General features: G+C 41.3%; 3 protein-coding genes across 4 annotated transcripts; 1 reads left to right on the forward strand and 2 right to left on the reverse strand.

The window, feature by feature from the left end:
- Nucleotides 1-873: 873 nt before the first annotated feature.
- On the reverse strand, nt 874-8,316 carry prxl2b (peroxiredoxin like 2B). The gene is made up of 7 exons (XM_026167659.1): nt 8,093-8,316; nt 7,509-7,713; nt 7,236-7,287; nt 6,127-6,190; nt 5,957-6,032; nt 4,563-4,681; nt 874-1,011 (listed from the first exon to the last, which is right to left on the reverse strand). The coding sequence occupies exons 1-7, from the start codon at nt 8,153-8,155 to the stop codon at nt 985-987; spliced, it is 606 nt and encodes a 201-aa protein (XP_026023444.1). The 5' UTR covers nt 8,156-8,316; the 3' UTR covers nt 874-984.
- Nucleotides 8,317-11,357: 3,041 nt separating this feature from the next.
- On the forward strand, nt 11,358-19,465 carry slc45a1 (solute carrier family 45 member 1). Of its 2 annotated transcripts, XM_026167661.1 has the most exons (10): nt 11,358-11,517; nt 12,121-12,561; nt 12,671-12,763; nt 13,670-13,894; nt 14,019-14,923; nt 15,028-15,181; nt 15,304-15,480; nt 15,598-15,803; nt 17,339-17,564; nt 18,742-19,465. In XM_026167661.1, the coding sequence occupies exons 2-10, from the start codon at nt 12,141-12,143 to the stop codon at nt 18,768-18,770; spliced, it is 2,436 nt and encodes an 811-aa protein (XP_026023446.1). In that variant the 5' UTR covers nt 11,358-11,517; nt 12,121-12,140; the 3' UTR covers nt 18,771-19,465. The 2 variants fall into 2 exon arrangements, with proteins under 2 accessions (XP_026023446.1, XP_026023445.1); XM_026167660.1 differs by having other exon boundaries at nt 17,339-19,465.
- Nucleotides 19,466-19,779: 314 nt separating this feature from the next.
- Nucleotides 19,780-22,497, reverse strand: LOC113022348 (prothymosin alpha). The gene is made up of 5 exons (XM_026167662.1): nt 22,284-22,497; nt 21,595-21,666; nt 21,119-21,182; nt 20,821-20,894; nt 19,780-20,734 (listed from the first exon to the last, which is right to left on the reverse strand). Exons 1-5 carry the CDS (start codon nt 22,332-22,334, stop codon nt 20,663-20,665), a joined length of 333 nt encoding a protein of 110 aa, XP_026023447.1. The 5' UTR covers nt 22,335-22,497; the 3' UTR covers nt 19,780-20,662.
- Nucleotides 22,498-23,141: the final 644 nt, after the last annotated feature.

Consider the following 23,141-nt stretch of genomic DNA (forward strand, 5'->3'; position numbering starts at 1 on the left):
TCAAGGAACTGACAGAGGAGAGGAAGACTTGAACTTTTAACTAAATATTATTTTCATAAAATGCAAGATAACCATAATATGAGGAGAGTAACTCAGTAACATCAGTGGAGTGCATGCATGAGGAAATAGACCAGTGTTAGGTATCATGACAGAGGGCCTAAAATATCATCTGAATCTAAGTTTATGTTACAGGTTTGTGAACTTGTCCAAAAATGATATATAGTAAATTTAATATATGAGCATAAAATGAATCAGAAGTGACATTTTTCTATAAAGTGAAGCTACAAAATGGGCCAATTTCAGCTTTAAATTATAAACAAAAAGAGCTGTAGGTGTTAATATTTGAGCCCTGTCAGTTTAGATTTTGTTTTTAAAGTAAATTTTTGTGGATTTTTATCTTTTCTCCTGAGACGACAGTGAAGAAAAGACAGAAGAGAGGAGACAGACATGCAGTGAACATTGTCAGAGCACAGTCAAACCCAGACCTCTGCATTAGCTTTATGACATATGGGTCACCTGCTGTGCCCAGTGAGCTAAAACAGCCTCCAGAGTGTTGAATTATTAATGAAAACAATTCTTCTCTCATATCAAGAAGTCAAATACCTCCTGACCCATTTTGAAAGTCTTTAAATGAAGTCAAAGGCTTTTTAATGAGCAGATATTGTTAGACACATACAAAGTAAAGCTTGTTCTTTATAAACTGGATATTAAAAAAAGACAATCACAGTGATGTAAACACAATTTAAATGTAAAATACCAGCTGTTGTAAAAACAAAGATTAGAGCACTCTATTTGTACCATAAACCATTACAGTTTATTAAAAAACAAACAAACAAACAAACAAACAATAGATTAAAAACTGTGGCACTGGAATATTATTAGTGATTTAATACTTCATTGTCAATCATTTTAAACGGTATCCCACTTCATGAATCTTCCAAAGAGGCGAGACGTGCAGTTCAGGTACGAAGAGCAGCTCCGTCATCATCGTGTACAAACATCATCGTTGCACTGCAACAGATAACAAAGATGCATTAAACAATGAGAACAATAAATAATGAGCCTCAGCCATGTATTTAGGAGAAGCAGCAGCTCATAGATAAAGATGCCGCTCACCGATCACCTTTTGTGGATAAAGCTCCATCAATAGGAAGCCTTGTTTGTCTAAACACCGCGTCTTGTTTGCGGTCCCTCAGAGTGATCGCTCAAGTTAGAACACGAGTCATTCTTGTGGGAAATCTAGTTTGAGAGTTCCCAAACCTGGGCACAGATAGAAGAACCTCCAAAGTAAACAGAAAGGTTTGAGGAGAGACATTACTTCTAAACCCATGAGTGGTCTTAGTGGTTTTATCTGGACCAGCCTGTGACCTCTCTCTGTTAACAAAACATTGCCCGGGCCTTTCCAAACCAGACATTAGCTTGTGACTTTTACTCGTTCCTGACACATTTTGACCCCTCAGAGATAACAAGGTCTATTCTGTTGTGGGTTGCAGAGATGACATCGGCTGGTCGTCAGAGATCATGGGGACATGTTGCAATAGTTTCGACACGGTGGATTCTGTGGGAAGCGAGCAATAGCGCTCAGAGGCAAAGTGGTTGAAGAGCATGTGCTGGATGTGACGGGCATGTCGAAAGCCCTGACGATCACAGGACAAACCCTGCAGAACTTAAAGTGTTAGGCCCATGATCTGTGAGCAGTTTCTTTTGTGAATACACTAACATAAACCTAGGCCACATTTTTTTGAAATCTTATAAATCAAACTGAATTCTTATATCTTATACCAACACAGCAATCAATGCAGCTCATTCTCTGAAGCAGAGTTTCTCAAAGTATATCAAAGGTTCTCAGAGCTACAGCCATCAGGATGTGGATGACCGGAGGGGGCGGGGGGGATCTAAGTTGAATGAAAATGGTTGTACAGGAGATAAACAACAGTTTGCTGATCTGACCTTTACTTCATTAAAGTTCAGATTTATTGTTGTCAATGACTGATAAAAACTGACAGGTGTGGGGCTTCTTTTCTTTTCTTTTTTTTTTAGTTTGTGAAGAGAGAAGGAAAGAAAAATAAAACACTGCACTGTCTGTCTGAGACCTGTGCAATGCCTGCACTTACAAACTGATAACATATAAACTGCTGTGCTTAACTGATGTTAAAAAGACAGTTTTTTTGTAGCCTGAATAGGTGAAATGGGATGCATAAGTGTTACCATTTTCATTAAACACAACAAATGCTCTGATTTTGCAAAACTAATTTGTAAGTGTAACAATATGAACACTTAATCCTGAGATTATTCTTTCTTATCAAGAACACAAAGCCAGCGCAACTCACCCTGCAGAGTGAAGCAATACTGAAGCTTTGATGTTTTATGATGTTTTTATTACGACATGCTGATGTCAGCCTGTTATGGCGTCATATATATTACTCGATATGGCTTCTTGAAACTTTTTTAGAGGTCATCCTTGACCTTGGGTGCTGACTGTGAAAGTCAAGGTCAAATGCTTAGCCAACCTAGGTACTCCTGTCACCCAGGTTGAAAGACAATCCAAAAACAAAACACATGTGAGTAATATAAAGTTTTTACTGATTTTGGCCTGACCTTGATCCCATTTTCACCAAAATGAAATCAACTCCTTATTGTTATCTGCCATCACACAAAATGTGAATATGTCTTGAAACCTCTGAATGCTAGACTGCTAACAAACAGACAAACAGAACATATTACATACTCCATAGTGTTACTCTTGTAGATGTTTTTATTATAGACACAGGACCGCAATCAGCAGCTGGTTAGCTTATCTAACAAGTGCCTGGCTCTGTGGGAACATAATAAATACCACCTCAGAATAAGATGTGCAAAACCTTTTTTTTAAGTTTGGATACAGCAAGCCATTTCCATTCTTTGTGCTGTATTAAGCTAATTTTAGCCTGGCTGTAGCTTAATATTACAGTCCTGTTTCAATATTCTTGCGATGCCCCCAGCCAGAAAGCCAGATCTCTCAAGAGATTTAAGAGTAAATAGTGTTGTTGGGTCTTGTACGTTAACATAAACTAGTGGTTTTGCAATAGATACTAAATTCCTGTTTGCAGTAAGCAAACAGTTAAAAAGCAGGCACAATCTGTCACTAAAAATGTGTTAAGTGCTGAGACTTTGCATATAAACATAATGATGGTAGTGCAGTAAGCAAACAGGAACTTATGTTATTGTTAAAAAATTCCCTATGCAAGCAGACTACTTAATACTACATAGCCTCCAAAAAAAATACATCCCATGATTTAAAAGGTTCATGATTACGGAGGAATTTTGATCCTCTCCCTTTGCAACAGTCATTGTTGTAGATTTACTGCTGACTGGAATCATTGGCCCTGTCCTCTTGTTACATTTCTAGGAAAATCCAAGTCAGGTTACGCTGTAATTTACGACGTAGGGTTTCAGAAGGGTTTGAAGTTACTGCTGAAGCATAATTCCCAAGTAAGTGCTCAACTTCAAATTTGAAGTATCTGAAATCTAAGCAGCGCTTCATCACAGTGGTCGTAATCAATGAGGAGAATCACATGGATGCTACAGCGAGCCTCTAGTGAGGCTATTGCCAGTCGCATGGTGGAGGAGAAGCGACGATTATGAGCTCGCTACACAATAAGGTTGAGTCAGGACATTTTATAGAAAACAAATCCTCAGTATAACCATTTTTGAAAAGGCAATAATGCTCTAATAACATATAATTCTCAGTTTTACACTTTAAATCTGCTGTAGTTTTAATATTAAATATCTGTAGTTTCTGTTTTTCATTCACAACATGTTTGCCTGCCACAGGCTGTTTATCATTTGTCTCTCAGTGGTAACCAATTTATGACACTGTCATGACAACACTGACCTTCCAGCTTCTTAAAATCCCACTGTGCACATTAGGTAAGAAAATTCTGAGTCGCCTCTACCAGAGGGTTTAAAAAAAAGAAAAAGGATGTAAACAGGGCAAAATGATTAGGGTGGAAACCACATGAGGTAACAATGACCTCAACAGAAATGGTCACCGCAGCCAGTACTGCCAGTCATTCCCATGTCCTCTTACTAGACATGTCCCATTTCTGCTGTGCTGTACGAGTAATCTACCACACATACACAATGATGATGGTAGTGATCAAGGACTTGCTAAAAAATATGAATTCCTCCATAATATAGTGATAATTTCAATCTGCAGAGCATTTGTGCTTTTCAGCTTGCACTACAGCACCGCTATTATATGGATCTGTAAAATAACTGCTGTGTTTTCAAGTACGGAGATCATCTTCAGTCAAGTTTAAAAGGTTTCGGGGCCTTTGACACAGACACTGACAGACCATGAAGATGCTGTAATAAGTGTGAAATTGTCTGTGAAGAGGATACTCTGATGCATTTGTCTCTACTGACGTAAAACAGACTCTGTTGAAAGAAACTGATGATTAGATCCCTCCAGTGTTTTCACACACACAATGACACCAGTTTGCTCTATCCCATTTAACCCTTTGCTTTACAGCTCAGTTCATAGCATCAATTATAACATGGACATGCATGGTATGCCTTACCACTGGCCTCTGTCCTTCTTTTACTGTGGCTGAGATACCCAGAGCCTTGGTAATCTCCTCCAAAGGCAGGTAGTCTCCTGGTGAATCTTGGATAAAGTGCAGTAGGACCTTTTCTCCACCTTTGCAGTGCAAAAATAAATCACTTAGATACTTTCATCATATAAACAACTTGCTGGCCCTGTTTATTACAATATAATAATGTAACTTTGCTTCGGTTGCCTCACTAGGGATCCTTTTTTAAAAGCAAAATACATGAAAATAAAAAAAATGCTACGGCACACACAGAACAGTATTTCAAACATGTATGTATAGTGCAGTTTGGTTTAACGCAAAGCTTCTGTTTGATAAACTACTTCCAAACACAGAAAAATGTTAATATTATAGAAATAGAACTTCACAGGGTTTACTGTGTAGGTGTTGAAGGACTTTTGGTGGAGCCAAGGCTTTAACACTGGGAGACACACCAGACAAAGTGACCCTCTACCTACTCTACCAGATGCCTTTTTCCATAAGGACAAACTGTTCTACCGCACCGTAAGAAGACTTTGGCACACAAAGAGGGAGAATTAGAGTGACCAACCATTTTATTTGTATTGTAAAATTAATTGAATACTGTCAAAAAAACCTTTTAATATAGTCTTCGTTTTCCTAATGTTGTGCTATAATGTATATATGTAATGTATTTAGGACTGTGCCTTTTTATTTGGTGAGCATATTTGCTTTTATATGTTTAAATATAGCTAATAATCTAACCTTAATATATTCGAACAATTGAAAAATAATCCTATACTTCATGTAAATGAGCAAGAATAGTCAGCAGACCTGTGGAAAACTGGATTTAGAAGTAAATGCTGCTCCTGACTGCGTCACCATAATGTGATGCTGCACTGCCCTCTAGAGGACACACCACAAAAATGCAACTTAAAATGACAGAACACCTTTTCTGTACTCAGTGCCATACCACAAGGTGAATTATGAGGAAAATCCTCTAATTTGTCATATGTTTTAACTCCTTATCTCCTGAATGGGTACTAGGGGTAACCTCTGAACTGAACTGAACTGAACTGAACTGAGCCATTTCTGTCATACTTCAGGCCTGCTTCCAGAACAAAATACCTGGGTTTTCATCAGAAGTTAGCACGGATGATCCCTGCCTATACAGCTTACCATGGATGCCCTTAAAAACCTGAAACCTGTGCTAATAGTTGTCAAACCACATCTTTATTGGTACAGACTGAGGTAACAAAACTTGTCATTAGGGGTACAGGGGAGGTGGTCATATGTCATCTTTATTTGGTAAAGGTTTAAACAATCAGTGCCTTTCCACTTACTTTTACATAATCTTAAAATGGACCCTTGCACCCCTCCACCCCACTGGTGTCCACCCAGTTTACCTTTGGCCACAATGACCATGCCTCCACTCTGGAGCAGATCTCCTGAGAAGTTTCCCTGGATTCCTTCAGCGCTGGCCTGAAAAAAGCAAAAATTATCAGCTTGAAAAAGCCACCGTGTACCACTGCTCTTTTGTTTTTAATTCGTTTTTGAAAGTGACAAATATGTCTACCTTTGCTGCTACATCTCGTACTTTTTTCCCCAATGCTGCAGGAACCACACTTAAAGCGTTGTACCTGAATGGGAAAAGAATACAGTTTTTCCATTACAGAACATTAAATATTCGTGCATTTGATTTGATGAATGTTTTCTTGATTCCTGTTATGATCCCAAGATGATGTTTTAAAATGATTGGGTTGGTGAAATTTGTTTACTATAATGAATTAATTGAGTCAAGATCAATACTGTTTAAGTTACTCCTTTTTTTAGTAAGTTTGACAATTTAAAGCAAATCACATCTTGGTCAAAGCACTGGTCTTAGGAGCTTATCCGTTTTAGGTTTGCAAGAGGTAGTGCTGAACACTACCCCAGCTGTCATAGGGCAAGAAGCACTGTTCACCCTAGGTAACAAATACGAAGACAACAGCTCATGCAGACAATCGCCTGCCGGGGTGCATGGCTAATTAACAACAGCTAGTTAATTTAACACTGATTGTAGTAAAACCCATGCAAAACAAGGAATAGCATGTAAACCCCACACATAAAGGCCCCAGCAGGTTAAAACCTAGAACAGGGTTGTCACTTTAATCCTAAGTGGGCCACAATGGGTGAAACTCTTCTTTCTGTTAGTCTAAAGAGATTTAACTATACATTTAATTCCCAAGATCTTTTAATGCAAGAAGTGTAATTTAAACATTACATCTCTGTTTTTCTACGTGATTAAAAAATGCTTCTTTGGGCTTGAAATGAAAGACAGAAATTTGTAATATTGCAGAAGAAAATTTTGTTAGCTCATTGCACGGACTGCCCTTTAGTTATAAAATGGAAACATTTAGTTGATTCATTTTGCTTTTCTTTTTTTACTGTGAACCCACTATAAAAATCACAAGTTTCTATTAATTATTTATTCGTTTAAGTATTACATATTTACTTTGGTGTTGTCTCTTGGGGGGGGGGGGGGGGGGGGGGTCTTTATCAGTTACAATTCAAAAATTTATGTCCTCAATTTTTCCAAAGATGTTCAGTGGGCCAGATTGGAGTCTTTGTGCCTTGTGTTTGACATCCTTGACCCAGAACCTTCTTGGTGTACTGACATTAGCGCTCTACATTTATTGCACTCACCGTTTGAAGCCCAGATCCTTGTAGCATTTCTTTTGTTCATCCACATAAAGGGCTAAAAAAAAGGAAGCTGATTAATGATTATTCACAATCACACAGCAGGAGTGGCTGCTGACAATTTTGAATGCTCTCAGCAGGGAAGTTCTAGTCAGTTACAGAAGGCCTTTTTTTTTAAGATACTCTAGTCTGGTGTAACCTAATTTTTCGACAGCTTTTATAAGAACTTACCAAAAGATAAATTAATATGCACTGCACTGAATGATTAAGGATGCTTACGTCCTTTTAAAAAGCCTCCTTGCTTGAACTCCTGGAGCCCAAATTCTTCTGGTCCGACTCCCACTAGCGCTACCCCGTTGGCCCTCAGGTCTGGCTCCAGTTTGCTGATCTCTGATGCCGTCCACCGACATACCTGACAGCCAAACCTGCGCAGGAAGAAGAGGACCACGGGCTGGTCCTGCCACAGAGACTGGAGCTCTACTTTCTGAAAGACAAGCCGAAAGAAACAGCAAAACACACACACACACACACACACACACACACACACACACAGTAAATATATGAGGAGCTGGCCCTGTGTGTTATATGTGCAAATGAAACGTTATGTCACAAGTGAACATCATCATTATGTCACTTTAAAGGCCTCGTTACTCAGCAGTTGTTTCAGTGCTGGGGAGGGGGGGGGGGGAAACAGGTTTAATTTAGCTGCCTCGGCGGGGTAACAAGTCTACTACTTCATATCACAGCTTAATTTGAAAAAATAAAAAGGGGGTGGGGGGCACAAAAAAGCGAAGCAACTATCCGAAACGATAAATAAAGTCCACAGCTGTAACCCTCAGCAGCCGCCCATCTACGTAACTCACCTCCTCGCTTTCATCGCTCTTCAGTAAGTTTTTTCCAACTTTAGCAAGGTCGACTGACGCCATTTTCTCCGAGCCGGGTAAAAGACTCCAAAACACCACGAATTAAGTTCACAGATCAAGGTGACAAGCTTCGGGAGTGAGTGACTGTACAGTAAAGACGTCTGTTACACCCGCATAAACTGTTGCGAAACATCTACATCCGTATACGCCCACTCAACACGAACCTCCAATCATATTCAACTGGAACTGAAAACACAACCAATCAAGGGGCGTGCTACGAGTCGCTTTCAGCACGTGCAGAGAGTACTACAAGCAGCTTTTTTTCTTTCTTTCTGTTTTTTTGTAACACGGTGTAGTAGTTGTTGTTTTAAGATATCTGTTGATGCACCTGTGAAGCATGTGCGGAACAATTTTAAGCTGACCCCATGCTCTGTGCTTACAGTCGTGGTAATATCTATATGTTGTGTAAGGTTCAGCACAGGTGAGCTCAAAGGTGGGATTTTATTGCATGGTCTCTGTTTACTCTCTTCGCTCGATTATATATCCATTTTATAGCTCTTTAAGTTCATCCCATGTCCCAGCCTTCTGTTTTCTATTAACTCCACAGCAAGTTGTGCCACTCCATCTGAAATCACCTCAGGCCCCGTGGGTAGTCTTTATCTGTCCTCTACCCTTGTGAACAGAGATCTCCGATGTCGTTCCTGGGATCTGCTGGAGCCACCCGCCCAGTTTGGGGCTTCCTGTCTGAGTGCTCAGATTACCACCGGGACCACTGTTGCCTTCACCCTCCACATCTTTTCGAGCTCTTCTCTCATCTCTGGTATTTCTCGAGCTTCTCATGTTTCTTCTTCCTGATGTTGCTATCACTTGGTATAGCTACATCTAGCACTATAGCCCTCTTCCTCTGCCACGTGTGATTAGATACTCATCACCAGTTTGTCCCTTTGTATCTGGAAGTCACACAGGATCTTAACTCGGTCATTCTCAACCACCCTAGGGGGATGTGCTATTTTGACCTCCAGACTTCGAGACCATATTCGGCACAGATGTTTTTGTATACTATGCCAGACACTTGCTTATGGTGTTCCATGTATCCCCTGCTTGCTGGCATCTTGCGCCCTACTGTTATGTGCTAGATTGTCCAAAGGACATCTTTGCAGAGCCTGCACCTGGGGTCTTGGCTGATGTGGTCGACCCCACTGCAGAGATACTTTTGACAAAGGTGGGAAAAAAAATCTGAAATGATTAAATTCCTATGTACACATTTAAGATACTGTTGTCTTCACTTTCTGCTGCTTATTTTACTGATTTTTAGAAGAAAATTGTTTCTCTACTTACTGTAGATCAGCCCAATTACACAATGTAACAAAACCTTTTTCCTCTGTATATTTCTCGGTTGCTCATGTCTTAAATGTAGAGAAAAAATATTATTCTTTTCAGAATGTTCTCTCTTGTGACCAGGACAGTAACATTTTCTATTCTTTCTACTTCATTGTGTTATGAGACATCACTGACTATGTTACTTGCTACCTTAAACAAAAAAAAGTCTGTTTCTATATCAATGGGATGTGTGTAAGATGTATAATATTTGCGGTCTCGTTCTGCTCACTGCTCAGGCTGGTCAAGGCAGATGGCTGCCCCTGCCTAAGTCTGTTCTGCTGAAGGTCTTCCTGTTAAAAAAAAGTTCTTCCTTCCTGCTGTTGCCAATTATTTGCTCATTGGGTCATTGGGGGTTCTTTCTCTCTTTTAAGATCTTTAGCTTACAATATAAACCAACTTCAAACAACTGTTGCTGGGAAATGATTATATAAATAAATCAGCATTCAATCTAACCAGTTCTCCAAATAGAAACCATTTCATTAAAAAGATATCAACCTCAGTAACAATAAATTTAATACACTATACCTACGGGGGTGTTTCCATCTCTCATGTACCAAGGTGAACATCCTGCAGGCCAGATTAACCTGCTACAAGTCAATTAGACATAATGAGCCTGTTATCAGAGGTGGCCCTAAAACCACTTTAGTATTTCTGCAGGGACCAGAGCTATCTTTCGTGCTGCCATTTTAAATAAAGGGCGGTCGACTCCTTAAATCTTGAAGGAGCTGTTAAAGAAAGCAGCCTTACATCCACCTGCTGATCTGGGAGCGGCCTCAACGACACACCAAACTGAAACCCCCATCTGCTGTTATTTCCCTCTGTCAGTGCCAAACATCTAATCCAGGTGGGACTGCTCATGCAGAACAAGTACTGTTTTACAAAACATGCATTTTCAAATGTCATAATGCAAAAAAGTGTGAATTTGCACAAGACTTTAGGCCAGCTACAGTTTACCTGAGTATTCTTGATATGACAGCTCTACGTGTATCCTAGCAAAAGGTTCTGTAGCCATTTGACCTTTCCTTTAACACAGTCCTCTCACTCACTGCTAATGAGGGGTCTAACTGTGCCAGCAGCACCTTGGGGGGGGGGGGTTGCACATTTTCTAGACTGAAAGACATGTTTTACAGACACAGTGTGAAAGGGCATGCAACACTCTTTGATGTAGCCTAGGATTTCACTCTAGCTCTGGTGGGTGTGTCACATGTATTACCCAACCGGCGGCAATGTGAAGCCTTCATAAACATGTCATACTAAAAAGGCAGTGCACACAATGGGCCACACCCTGATGTGCTGTGGATACATGCTATAGGGACAGGAAGCAATGCAACACCATTTGACTATCTGACTGAAAAAAAAAAAAAGCGAAATATCTGCACAAACATCGTGGACAGGAAAATAGTATACAACCACATTCACGATGCACACAGAAAACTGAAAAAAGCCGAGCTGTCTGCATTTATATGTGTTGGTTATTTCGAATTTCCTGCTGCTTTCTTATCGGAAAAGTCACAGTTGAATAAAATAAAAACTATCTAGCAAGTCAAAGTTTCAGTTAAAAAGCAGGAAAGACATAAAAAAGTAGTTCAAGAATGCATAATTAAACAAAGATTAACCAATATGATAAAATAAAGGTGTGAATTTCTTTTCCTATAAAAGAAAAAGGAGTGCAATTTATTAAACCCGTTTACCTGAATTTGGAATATAATTATTACATTAATATTGCTGCTAAGTACTAGGCTCATACTGGAGTAGTGCTGTATGCAGATAGATGGGTCCTCTGTGCTGATGTTGCAGGGAGGGGCGTGACGTCACGGGAGAGACGGGGAGGAAGACGCGAAGGGAGGGGGACAGATAGGGAGGGGGGGATGAGGAGAGGGGAAAGGAGAAGGGAAGAAGGAGAGAGCGGGGGGATGACTGCATCAAAGGAAAACAAAAAAACAATCATGACTCCTGTAATTCATACTACGGTTTCTATACATCACAAAGGTTGCTGTGGTTATCTACACAGTATGCCGCAATAAATGACGAGCCGCCCCGAAAAGGTAATTATCCTCTTTCACGTCGTAATGTGCACGCTTTTTATTTATTTATTTATATTTCTGTGCATCCTCTTACACAGTAGATCGCCTAATCGTCACCTTAAGAGTCTATTGCAAACAGAAGAAAAAATCGAGGATCATGTCTCTTAAAAAAAAAAAAAAAAAAGCAAAAAAGGCTCTGGGTCGGCAGGCTATCAGTCAAGTATTTCTATTAAATGTGAGCGACAATGATGCGTTATCCTTGTGAATGTCCTGAAAGCCGTCATTGACATCCACACCGCTTACATTGTGTCCTGTTTGAGCTTCCTACATGAAAAATTAAAATGGAAACAGGCGTCATGAGCGCTGCCGCATAGTACACTGCTGTAGTCAGCCACGCAGAGCACATGGGCTTTGCGCACAGCATGCGCACTGGTTGCAGTGCGTCGTGCCCACCGACGGTGTCTGCACATGACTGCAGTGTCCTTTTGGTTGCACTACATAACCATTAGCAGCACCAAGTTAATGCTGTGCTAGACCGTGCTGATCTTGAATCAAGTCCAAACAAACTTTTGCGCATGTCTGACTTGTAATTCATCATTGGTATCACCCTTTAATATGTTCCAGTTGCTGCTGGCTTGAGAGAGATGTCATCTCCAGGAATGGGCACCCCCAGTGACCCCCTCTTGGCCAGTCCAGGAGGGAGGTTTTCCACAGCTCAGGAAGGTATCTGGAGGAGCTCACTTCCCAAAACTGCCAGCTTTCCAACTTCCACCACTCGGCACCTCAGTCACAGAGCCAACAACTTCCAAAGACAGCCAAAGCGGAGGAAGCTGATAAGACCTTCGCCTCCTCCGCCACCCAACACACCTTGTCCCCTGGACCAGTTGGACCTCAGTGAGCTTCCCCCGAGACGTACCTTCCAGGAGCTGCTCTTCAATGGCTGCATCTTGTTCGGGATTGAATTCAGCTACGCCATGGAAACAGCTTATGTGACTCCAGTGCTTTTACAGATGGGCCTGCCTGATCAATTCTACAGCTTGGTGTGGTTTATTAGCCCCATTCTCGGTAAGTAAGCAGCAGAGGTAGACGACTAGCTGCTGTACAGGCATATGTAATGTATAATAAGAATCCTAGTTGCATGGATTCTAACTTTGTATTTCGCTTTGACTTGAAGGATTCCTCGTTCAGCCTCTCATAGGAGCATGGAGTGATCGTTGCACATCCCGGTTTGGGCGAAGACGACCTTTTATTTTCGCCTTGGCAATAGGTAAGACGAATTAAAGCAGTACCATAGTGTTTTTGAAATGCAATTATGTGAAGCTGCGTAGCTTGCAAGTGACAGTGTTGATCAAATGGTAAATAATCTGCAATTATATGGTATAGTTACCTCAAATGTTAGCACTTTTGTGAAGTGCATTACAACATGTTTCTTATTGCTGTTATTTAGAAGAATGGTCAAAATCATAGCAGTTGTGGCCTCAAAGCAAATCCTGCATTTCCTCTGATGCAGCTCAATCAATAAGCAGTTCATTCCTGTAAAATGCTCAAATAAAACCATGGTTGGATAATCATAACTAAAGACCATAGATAGGAACTTGGCCACAGGTTCACCAAAATGCATGTGCTCCACCTAAGCACCTAAGTGTGGTTGCATAACACAGGGGAACTTATACACATACCTACTCAGTCTACTGCTTTTCTGTTACACTGTATACATGCCATGCTAGTACAGTGTGACATACAACATCTCAGATACATTTTAAATAAAACCACTGTGAAAAACATCCCACCATAAGGCACAACTCTTCATCTGGTTTTCAGTAAAGAGCTCAAGTAAACTCCCAGACAGTTCAGATTCAGTGGTTATAACTGGCTGTGTCTCTGTGTCGAATGTAATTCAGAATCAATCCACCTGGGAACTTGTACTGTTTCTCCATATTGACTGCAAGATCACAATTTTATTTTAAATTTATAGCCACATCATTTTGATGGCCAAAGATTATACACAGCCAGTAAAAACATGTAACCATTTGTTATGCTCTACATCAAAAAATTGGAAAACCCAGAGTTCAGGAGACATTCAGGGCTTCCGCCTTCATCTAGCTCTCATCTAGTTCATCTAGCTTTGGTGCTCATGTTAATTTTTTGTCACTTCTTCTGCTCTGCATTGTAGGAGCACTGATTGGTCTTACTCTGGTTCTCAATGGACGGGATATTGGGAGTGTCCTGGCTGACACAGCATCAAATCACAAGTGGGGAATAGTCCTGACAGTGTGTGGTGTGGTTCTAATGGACTTCAGTGCTGATTCAGCTGACAACCCAAGCCATGCTTATATGATGGATGTGTGCAGCCCAGAGGACCAAGATCGGGGACTGAACATCCATGCGTTACTGGCAGGTAGGAAAATAGTTCTGTAGCAGGGAAAGCTGAAGCTGTAACATATGTCCTTTTGAGATAATTTAGCAGAAAACAGTAGAAATTTAGCTTTACAAGTATTTTGTGGTTTCATTTCTCTACTCAGGTCTAGGAGGTGGATTTGGCTACATTGTAGGTGGCATCAACTGGGACCAGACACAGTTTGGAAGGTCAATGGGAGGTCAACTCCGGGTCATATACCTGTTTACGAGCATCACTTTGGTGATCGCCACAACCATGACTCTAATGAGCATCCCTGAACGGCCCTTACCGAAGAGCCAGCCGAACAAGAACTCAAGCAAAAACAGCCTGAAAAGCCCTAGCCTCCCTCTTCCCCCCTCCCCACCCGTCCACCCTGGACCAGATTTGGGACTAGATGAGGAAGACGAGGCCGGTCTCTACAGCTACAATTTCTCAAAGTCTCACCCATGTAATCCTGACCCCTTGGCCCATTCTTGCAGTGCAAGTGCGCGTCTTTGTGCGGGCCTCAATAGCCCCATATCGCCCCTAAGCCCCCTCACTCCAAAGTATGGCAGCTTTATTAGTAGGGACAGCTCTCTCACTGGCATTAATGAGTTTGCCTCTTCATTAGGAACCTCATATATCGACAGTGTGCTCATAGACTGCTACACAGGCCAGCAGACACCACAAGCTCTGCCCCCCAGCTCCACCACTGTGCCACTGCCTCCAGGGGACTCCCCTCCCCCAGACGGGCTCATGCAGGGGCCAGGGAACCACCCTGCAGGTGCAGGACAGACCCAGGCCAATGTGGTGTCTCATCCAGTTGGGGACGCACAAGATGCAGAAGGGCCTCAGCCTGCTGGAGATGCACAATCTCACGGAGCATCTCAGGTCACAGCTGGGGCTCAGACTGCTGCGGGGTCACACCGGGGCTCCACGGCTGGCATCCTGAAGCGACCTCAGAGTCTCGCGCTGATGGAAGAGCCCATGGCAACACAGATTGTTGGGCTGGAGAATGGACGTAGGAGGACAGTGACTTTCAGCCAGCAGGTCAGACGCATGTTTTGAATCTGACATAAGGTGTTTTGTGAGAAGCCAGAACAGAGCTTTTTAAACATGATGTCATGTGGGGTTTTTTTTCTCCTCCAATGAAGGTTGCAAACATTTTGCTCAATGGAGTGCGCTATGAGAGTGATCTAAGTGAGAATGTGGAGAGTGGAGAATCCCAAATGTCAATGAAGCTGCTGTGTATAGCCATCTACAGGATGCCTCCCTCTTTGCGGAGTTTATGCACTAATCATTTTTTAGGTGAGTAAAAAAAAAACTTAATTGAAATGTATCTCTTTTTCTACACTGCTGAACCTTAAAATCAACCTGTTTTGCATTTAATTTCATAAAAGCGTGATTTTTTTTTTCAATCTGTGCTTTAGGCTGGCTGTCCTTTGAAGGGATGCTGCTCTTCTACACTGACTTCATGGGGGAGGTTGTGTTTGAAGGAGATCCCAAAGCACCCCACGACTCCGAGGCTTACCAACGCTACAATGCTGGTGTCAGCATGGGCTGCTGGGGCATGTGCATCTATGCATTCAGTGCTGCTTTCTACTCAGGTAAGTACTCACACATCACATCACATCTGGCAGGTGTGATTCCTTACCCTGGTTGGATTTGTGCACTGCTTCGTCATTCGCTGAACCTCTCTCTGCTTTCCCTTCTTCAACTTTCAGCCATATTGGAGAAACTAGAGGAGCGTTTCTCTCTTCGCACGCTATATTTTTTCGCCTACTTGGCATTTGGTTTGGGCACCGGCCTTGCCACACTATCCACCAACCTCTACGTGGTACTTTCTCTCTGTGTCACCTACGGGGTGCTCTTCTCCTCTTTATGTACGCTGCCTTACTCTCTGCTGTGTGAATACTACCAGAGCCCTCAGGTCAGTATCGATATAAGTGCAGCAATTACCTAATTATAGTTGCTGGATGATATTTTTCCTGTGTGAACGTAAAAGAATAGATCAAAATGTATATGATCACCTTACCATTATCGTGTTTGTTTGATGGCTATGAAGCCACAGCCATCAGCAAGTTAATTTAGCTTAATGTTAAATAATGGGGGTAATAAAATCTGCCTCTGAGCTGAATAACTAGAGGTTTTATTCCAAATCATACAAAATTGAAATATAAAAATAAAACTTTATTGTTGTGAAGCAGCTTTTTTTAAGCTTTAGAGTTGCAGGAAGTAATAGCGCCAGATTTGCTGTCTCACTGTTTCTTGGACGTTCTACAGTAGAATGCTTTTCTGGGTGCTTTTTGCCAGACATTAGCATCACCCTGGTTCATTCATCAAAGAGCCAATTTAATTTTTAGGCCTTTTGAATTACTGCAGAAAACGACCTTTCTGGGAAATGAACATGAGTTTTGTTCAGCGAGATCATTTTTCCCAATTAACTCAAAGTTTAGGATTTTTTAAAAGCTGTAAAATGCGTAGATTTTACTATAAACTTGTTATGCCACAAAGCTCTCATATTTTGCTGTGATCAAGTTAAGTTCTGGAGTTTCATTTCGCTATTTTTTTGGGGAAACGCCTTCTCTGAGACAGATAAAAGAAGAAGAAGTTGAGTATTTAGGTATGTATTTTATGTTGTAGAATAAAAGCCTGCGTAAGCATCTAGAATCTAACTTCCAGTTAAGGGACCCAAAAGTGCTCAAGGTCCATTTTCAGATTTTAGGACTTTTTCCCACAGCACTATCTAAAGCAAAGCTTTGTATAATTTGCATTGACTGTAGCTTCATATTTAGTTTAGTGATGTCAGAAGAAAACAAATGAGCATACTGTCAAAGTCTTTCACAGCTTTACCCAGCAAATGTTTCAATGGGAAGAAGACTTGAAAAATAGTAATCACTCTCACTTTCCTTCCTAGATGCGCCTTGAATATCATTGTTGGAGAGAAATTTTGTTTTCAGTGATTATTTTGTATTATCTGTTTACTAATTAGATCAAAAATCAAAACAAAGAAATCTTTATTTATTAAGAGTTAAAAAAAAAATACATACAACACAAGAATAAGTTGATTTCCTAACTCTTACTCTGGATGCTTTTCTTCAGGGAGCAAAGAGGCAGTGGTTGTGACAGTCCAAGTTCATCATGGCACAAATGAGGCAGAATTTACATGTACATAACCATAAATGACTTAAAAAGGTTCATATTTAAAAAATAAACAAACAAACAAACTTTTTTCTACTTGATTTACATGGAGTTGACATCATGCAGCTGTCTTCATAGTTACATAGTCTCATTACAAAAAAAAAAAAGACAAGAGTGTTTGATTTCTCCACTCCTGTAAAATGACTTGCATTCTTGCTTTGTCCACTGTTAGAACATCACCTTCCAGCTAGCATGTTTCCTGAGTACTTGCTTGCAGTGCTTAGACTGTTCCCACACTGTAATTAAACCAATTGTGTCTTTCAGTTTTGCGGCTCATCGGAGGAAGGGACCAGACGAGGGATGGGGGTGGACATCTCTCTGCTCAGCTGCCAGTACTTCCTGGCTCAAATCCTGGTCTCTGTGGCGATGGGACCTCTGACCTCCCTGGTGGGTGGGGCCCAGGGAGTGATGTACTTTGCAAGCCTGATGTCATTCGTGGGCTGCCTGTACTCCTCTCTCTGCGTGGTGTACCAGCTGCCCCCCCCTGAGGGTGAGCCCCCCGAAAGCGAGACCCAGCCACTATTGGTGCACATTTAGAAAAGCCTCTTACAAATTTATTTTTACCTCACACACAACCGCACGCACACACATACTCACTCCACAGCACTGTTGCTTTAGTGTCTGCTGTGTTGACCTTCACAGTGCGACAGACGCACTTGTAAATCCTGCCGCACACTGTACAGCACAGATTCATATATTGTTTTACACCAATTTAGCACTGCTCCTCTCAGAGCTAGACAGACAGACAGACAGACATTGGCCACCTCTCCAGTCTTTGTTTATACATGACCAGCGTGTTCATACAGTGTGTGTGCCCATGCATTTTTTCCTAACTTTTGCAAACGAATGTGTGACCTCTCTGAATGTGTGTGTGACTCTGAGTGACTCCTGTGAGTATAGATAAGCCGTTCTTGTGTCTGATTCTTTGCTGTCAAACTCTTGCATCATTTTTCTTGCTCATTTGTTGGTGTTTTTAGGATAGAAGTGTTTACCAGTATGCGCAAGCTAACCACTGCTTTCCCTCTCTTTTTCTTCCTTTTATCAGTTGCCTAACGTCTGCATGAGCTGCAGTGTAATCTCTTAAAGCCCTGTGTTAACGTTTTGTTTTGGTCATATGGCCAAGGGAATGTCTACCTGCCTGTTTCTCTGAGTTAGCATACTACACCTTAGGCAGGATTTTCTGACTAATTGAATGTGCTGCCAGTAGCCATTCAGGCTCACCGTTCATTCCTCTTTATTAATTCAAGAGCTCTCATTGCATAATTTAGCAAACACATACTTAATATTCACGTGAAGGCGAACTATGCCTAATCACAGTCTGGAAGGCTTTCACATTCTCCACATTTTAACAGCAAATACAAACAACACTTTCCACACTATCCAGTCATTATGAGACTTAACCAGTGTGCTATCCCCAAAATTTCACAGTTTGGTGCTGGGTGACTCTTAATCAAGAGTCCAAATAGGAGTACAATGTCAACTACTTAATCATTATAGAGCAGTGTCTAATAGGATGACACGCGTACTCGTACAAAAAACACAGAGAAATGTGTACTGGTGGCTAATTCTTGTCTGGGCCCTCACTAAGCCATGGACAGCCCTGTGAGCTGTTACCCTACTCCTGGCCATACCATTGTAATAATGACAGTGATTCTTGTCATTATCAGGAAGAGGAGAAGTTGAAACTGGGGTCTGAATCAGCAATCAGTCGGAAACCGAACAAAACAGAAGAAGAGAAAACAGAGAGAAGACTCATGTGAATGATGGGTAACCCTGAAGGTGGACAGCATTTTAAAAAAGCAAAAAAAAAAGACTGGGGGTTCACAGCCAGCGGCGGCGAATGCTTATCGTCATCATTAGGGCGCATGCTTAAGGTAGTAGGCTTCCGCTCCACTATGCTCAGTCCATCAGTGACGTATAGTGATGACTTTTCGTTTGTTAGCTGGACGTTTTAAACCTCATTCCTTTTTCCATCATCGAGAAGCCATCTACATCACTAAACTGGTACATGCAGTTTATTTTTTTCATGGCAAAACGGTACGCTTTGTCTGTTCAGCCAAACACAGGCACCAAGCCTGATTTCAGGGCTTCAAACAAGCTTTTCGTTGTGTTGGTTCCACTGACTGAGCACCTCAACATGCAGGTGCCCCAGAAGAATGTCTGTAATTGCCTACTATCAAAGCCTGCTGGACTGACCAGATGCACGCCACGCTAACGTTTCTGAGGAAACAGTAAATGTGCGGATCATGCTGTTGCAGCTTGCTTGGGAAAGAAATAAAACACAGTTTTTGTGTTACATGGTTACCACCTATTGCTCAGTATTAGCAGTGCTACTGTAAAAGCTACTTTTATTCAGGGTTAAGTTAAAACTAAAATGATCATTTTTTGCCACGCTTGACTCCTGTGTCAATTATTTTGTTGCATGCCATGTCAGTTGTAGCTTCCCTTAATGATGGGGTGAACTTCTCAACTACACCACATGGGGGAGCAAGTGTATACAAGAAAGTAATCCATTGATTCTGTTCACCCTTTTCCATTACCAAGTGAAATTATTCCTCTTTCCTGCATCTAAGCCAGCCATTTTCCATGTTAAGAAAAAAATAGGTCAAGTGACATCATCCACTTATAAAACCATGTTTTGTTTTTTTAAAGAAAGCACTGATGATGAGCTATTAACAGATAATAAACACACACGAAAGACATTCTTAAGTAAAAAGACAATTTATTTGTTAATCAGAATATACAAAGCAGTGGCTGAAGTAACCGAATGTCATTCTGGTTCTGAAAAAGGCAGTCTTGTACACAAAACTGAGCTACCCAACCATAACATAACACTCATTGAAAATGTAAGAGAAACAAAGTATAAATGGTACAAACTTGCGTGGAATGCATACAGAACAAATGACCAAAGCTTTAAGATTTAAGAGGGGTTAATTAACATTGCAAAATCCTGCCTCCACTGAACTGGGAAGTTTGGGGGGAATCAGGGGGGTCAAACTATCTAATCATGGAGGTGCAAGACAGAGCCCCTCTAATTCATTTGCACCATCTGCTATGTTAACAGGGCAGCCAAAGATTAAGTAGCAGCTCAAACACAAAATATTATGCCTTTTAACTAATAATGCTAACAACTGTCCATTATCCCCTGCTTAAAACTTATCTTTGGTCCTTTAAGTGTATCTGAGAGGTCAACATGAGCCTTGGAGGTGAGCAGCTGCCTGTATGTATGAATCATCTGGTCAGCACTGACATAATAGAGATTGTGCTTCTAACATACTGATATCAAACCTCAGGAAATTTAAAAAAACAAAAAAACAAAACTGATCTCGTGGCATGGCCCGATTTGTACAAGTAGGAAAAAAAAAAGAGCTCATTTTAAAGACCAATAAATAACATTTCATTAAAAAAAAAAAGAAAAAAAAAAAAAGGATGCAGGGCCACTATGTTTCAAGACTCCAGTGCAATGTGATAACATGGGAGCAAACAAAAAGAAATTTCTCTCCAAAGATACAAAAAAGCACAAGCTCTACAACACGATGTTGACCAGGCTGGTAAGACAGTGCTGCAAACAAGTAGCAGGACAGAGACCTAAGCCTCCACTTCTGCCTCTTTCGAATCCCCATTTTCCTCTGTCTTCTGCTTTTTTGTCTCCACCTTTTCCTAATGGAAAAAAGAAGAAGAGTCACATTAGCAAAGGCCAAAACCAAGACTAAAACTTGCATACTTAAGGCCCAAAGACAACCCACCTCCTCCTCTTCAGCTGCACGCTTCACAGGCTGTGCATCAGTCTCCTCAGCAGGGGGCGCCTCCTCTGCATCCCCTATAAGGACAGTTTGTCACTTCAGAAATTACAGCCCTCACTTCCAGCGCATTTTCATTTTTAAACATATCAAGATTCACTTGTATTAAAAAGGGAAGATTTTGAGGTCAGTACCACACAAGAGAAACAATTATAGGGCAAATCAGTAAAATCTGAATACAGTACACATATAGTTGCAATTCCAATCTTTCAGAAAACACTAGTAGCACTTAAAATTAACTTACCTTCCCCATTCTTGTGCTCCTCCTCTGTGGTTTCTTCCACTTTGTCACTGTGTTCAGCACCATTCTGGATGAAGCAGAGGAAACATCAGTCTGGTAAGGGTATGCAATGACTGGCCTTCAATTATGTAAACAAATTATTTGCAGAATAACAAGGCATCCCGAGCATATTTTAGATAATGCTCCCACAGACTTGCATGTACAGGCTCCTTTGGGGATTCTTTAAAAGGCAATGTGTAGTGAGCTGTTATTACACTCCCAGAGGATTAGCTACCAAGCTCTGGGAAACCTCAGAGTAGAGAAAAACCAATGGAGACGTCCAGAGGGTTGCTAGCGAACATCTGCCATTTCACAACCCAAACAAAGCACAGTGTGGAGAGCAGCTGAACAGGAGGGGGGAGGCGGGTGCAGCGACACCTGCATGATGAGGGGCGCTAAGACAAAAGGCCATGAGGCTGCCTCTCTCGGCTCCAACTTACTGTGCCATTGGCAGGTGCGTCCCCGTTATCGGTCTTTTCTTCCACTTCTGCCTCTTTCTTCTCTTTCAGCTCCTACAAAATAAAAGCCCCTTTGATCAATGTTCAGTTAAGAAAAAGAGTTAAGTGCCAAATGTTACTCCCACGTCCGAGTTTGATTACGAGCTGGGATTGAGAAAAAAAAAACACGATGAAAACGGTATTAATGTTGTGTTCTTTTATTAAAACTAAGCGGGAATGCTGGTCTTTTTCACCCCCATGCCGCGCAGTTACACAGCAGTGTAAACCGTGCTGTGGCTTCCCGCCCACAGCGGCAGCTCCGCTCCACCAGCTGTACCGTTTGTGCCGCTTTGTCTGCTTAACAAGACATTTTTAAGTCAAACCACATCACACACATTTCAGTTTCCAGTCACAGCAATTAGTCGTCGATGCTGAAAACTGCTAAATGACTCGCCTCCACGAAGTATGGCTTTCGCCATGTGATATTTAAGACAAGTTGCTGGTTTAACTTACATAAACTAACGTTAATTACAAGCTTTGCTGCTGCCGTCAAATAACTCACTTGTTCAGCCGTAGTTAGCTAAAGAAACATAAACACTGTAACAACTTGTACAAGTTTTCTAAATCTTTCAACACGACGGTTCAGCCGAGAAAAAAAAAGAAAGGGGGAGAAAAAGGTGAATGAAACGCACCTTGGCTGTAACCTCTGCAGTGGCGGTTGTGTCAACAGCTGTGTCGGCCATGGTTAATTTTGTGTATTAATTTAGCTAATTATATTCCCGATCTAAAGAATAATTATTTCTCGTCTCTTCGCCTCTGTGTGAACAGTCCAAAGACGCTGAGAGAGAAACGATGTCTGCCTGTCTCCGCTCTTCTCTCGAGCTCGTTGAAAATCCACTCTCGTTGGATACAGCGGCTCCATCCTACACCTGATTGGACAATGTCGACCACCGGGATGTTTGATTGGATGAGTATCTTTTCAATCTTTGAAAACGAATCCCACCTCTGGTCTATCTCACCGTTGATTGGTCAATTTTTTTAAAGCGCTGCACTACACCATAATTCCCCCCCCCCCCCCCCCCACTGCCCTTCACTTTGCGTTTGGTTTTTTCACTTAAATATGAAGAATGAATACTGTGAAAGTTATAATAATCAACAAGAATGTATTATTTATTAATATTGTTTCAAGTTGATGGATTGTAAAAGTTTATTCATACACAGAAAGACCCCAGGGCAATATCTTTTGTCTCAGCGCTCTTTCTCCGCAGAGATGTGGTGTCAAATTACATGCAAAAAGGAATAATGTGACGGGCTTGAAAGCAGACGGCCACTCCTCCTTTCTATATTTAACATTTTTAACGAAATGTGCTCACGCCTGAGTGTTCTTACACTTTCATTTTTTCCTTTACAAGACCCGATCAAAGTCACTTCTGTTTCAATAACTTCAACACACATCTTAATTAATTAAGACCACAACTATAATCTAAACAGCAACACTATGCCCCGCAACCCTAGAGCCTAACATACATCCTAAAATGAAAGTTTAATTG

This window comes from Astatotilapia calliptera, chromosome 5 (assembly GCF_900246225.1).
Source record: "Astatotilapia calliptera chromosome 5, fAstCal1.2, whole genome shotgun sequence".
Taxonomy (NCBI): domain Eukaryota; kingdom Metazoa; phylum Chordata; class Actinopteri; order Cichliformes; family Cichlidae; genus Astatotilapia; species Astatotilapia calliptera.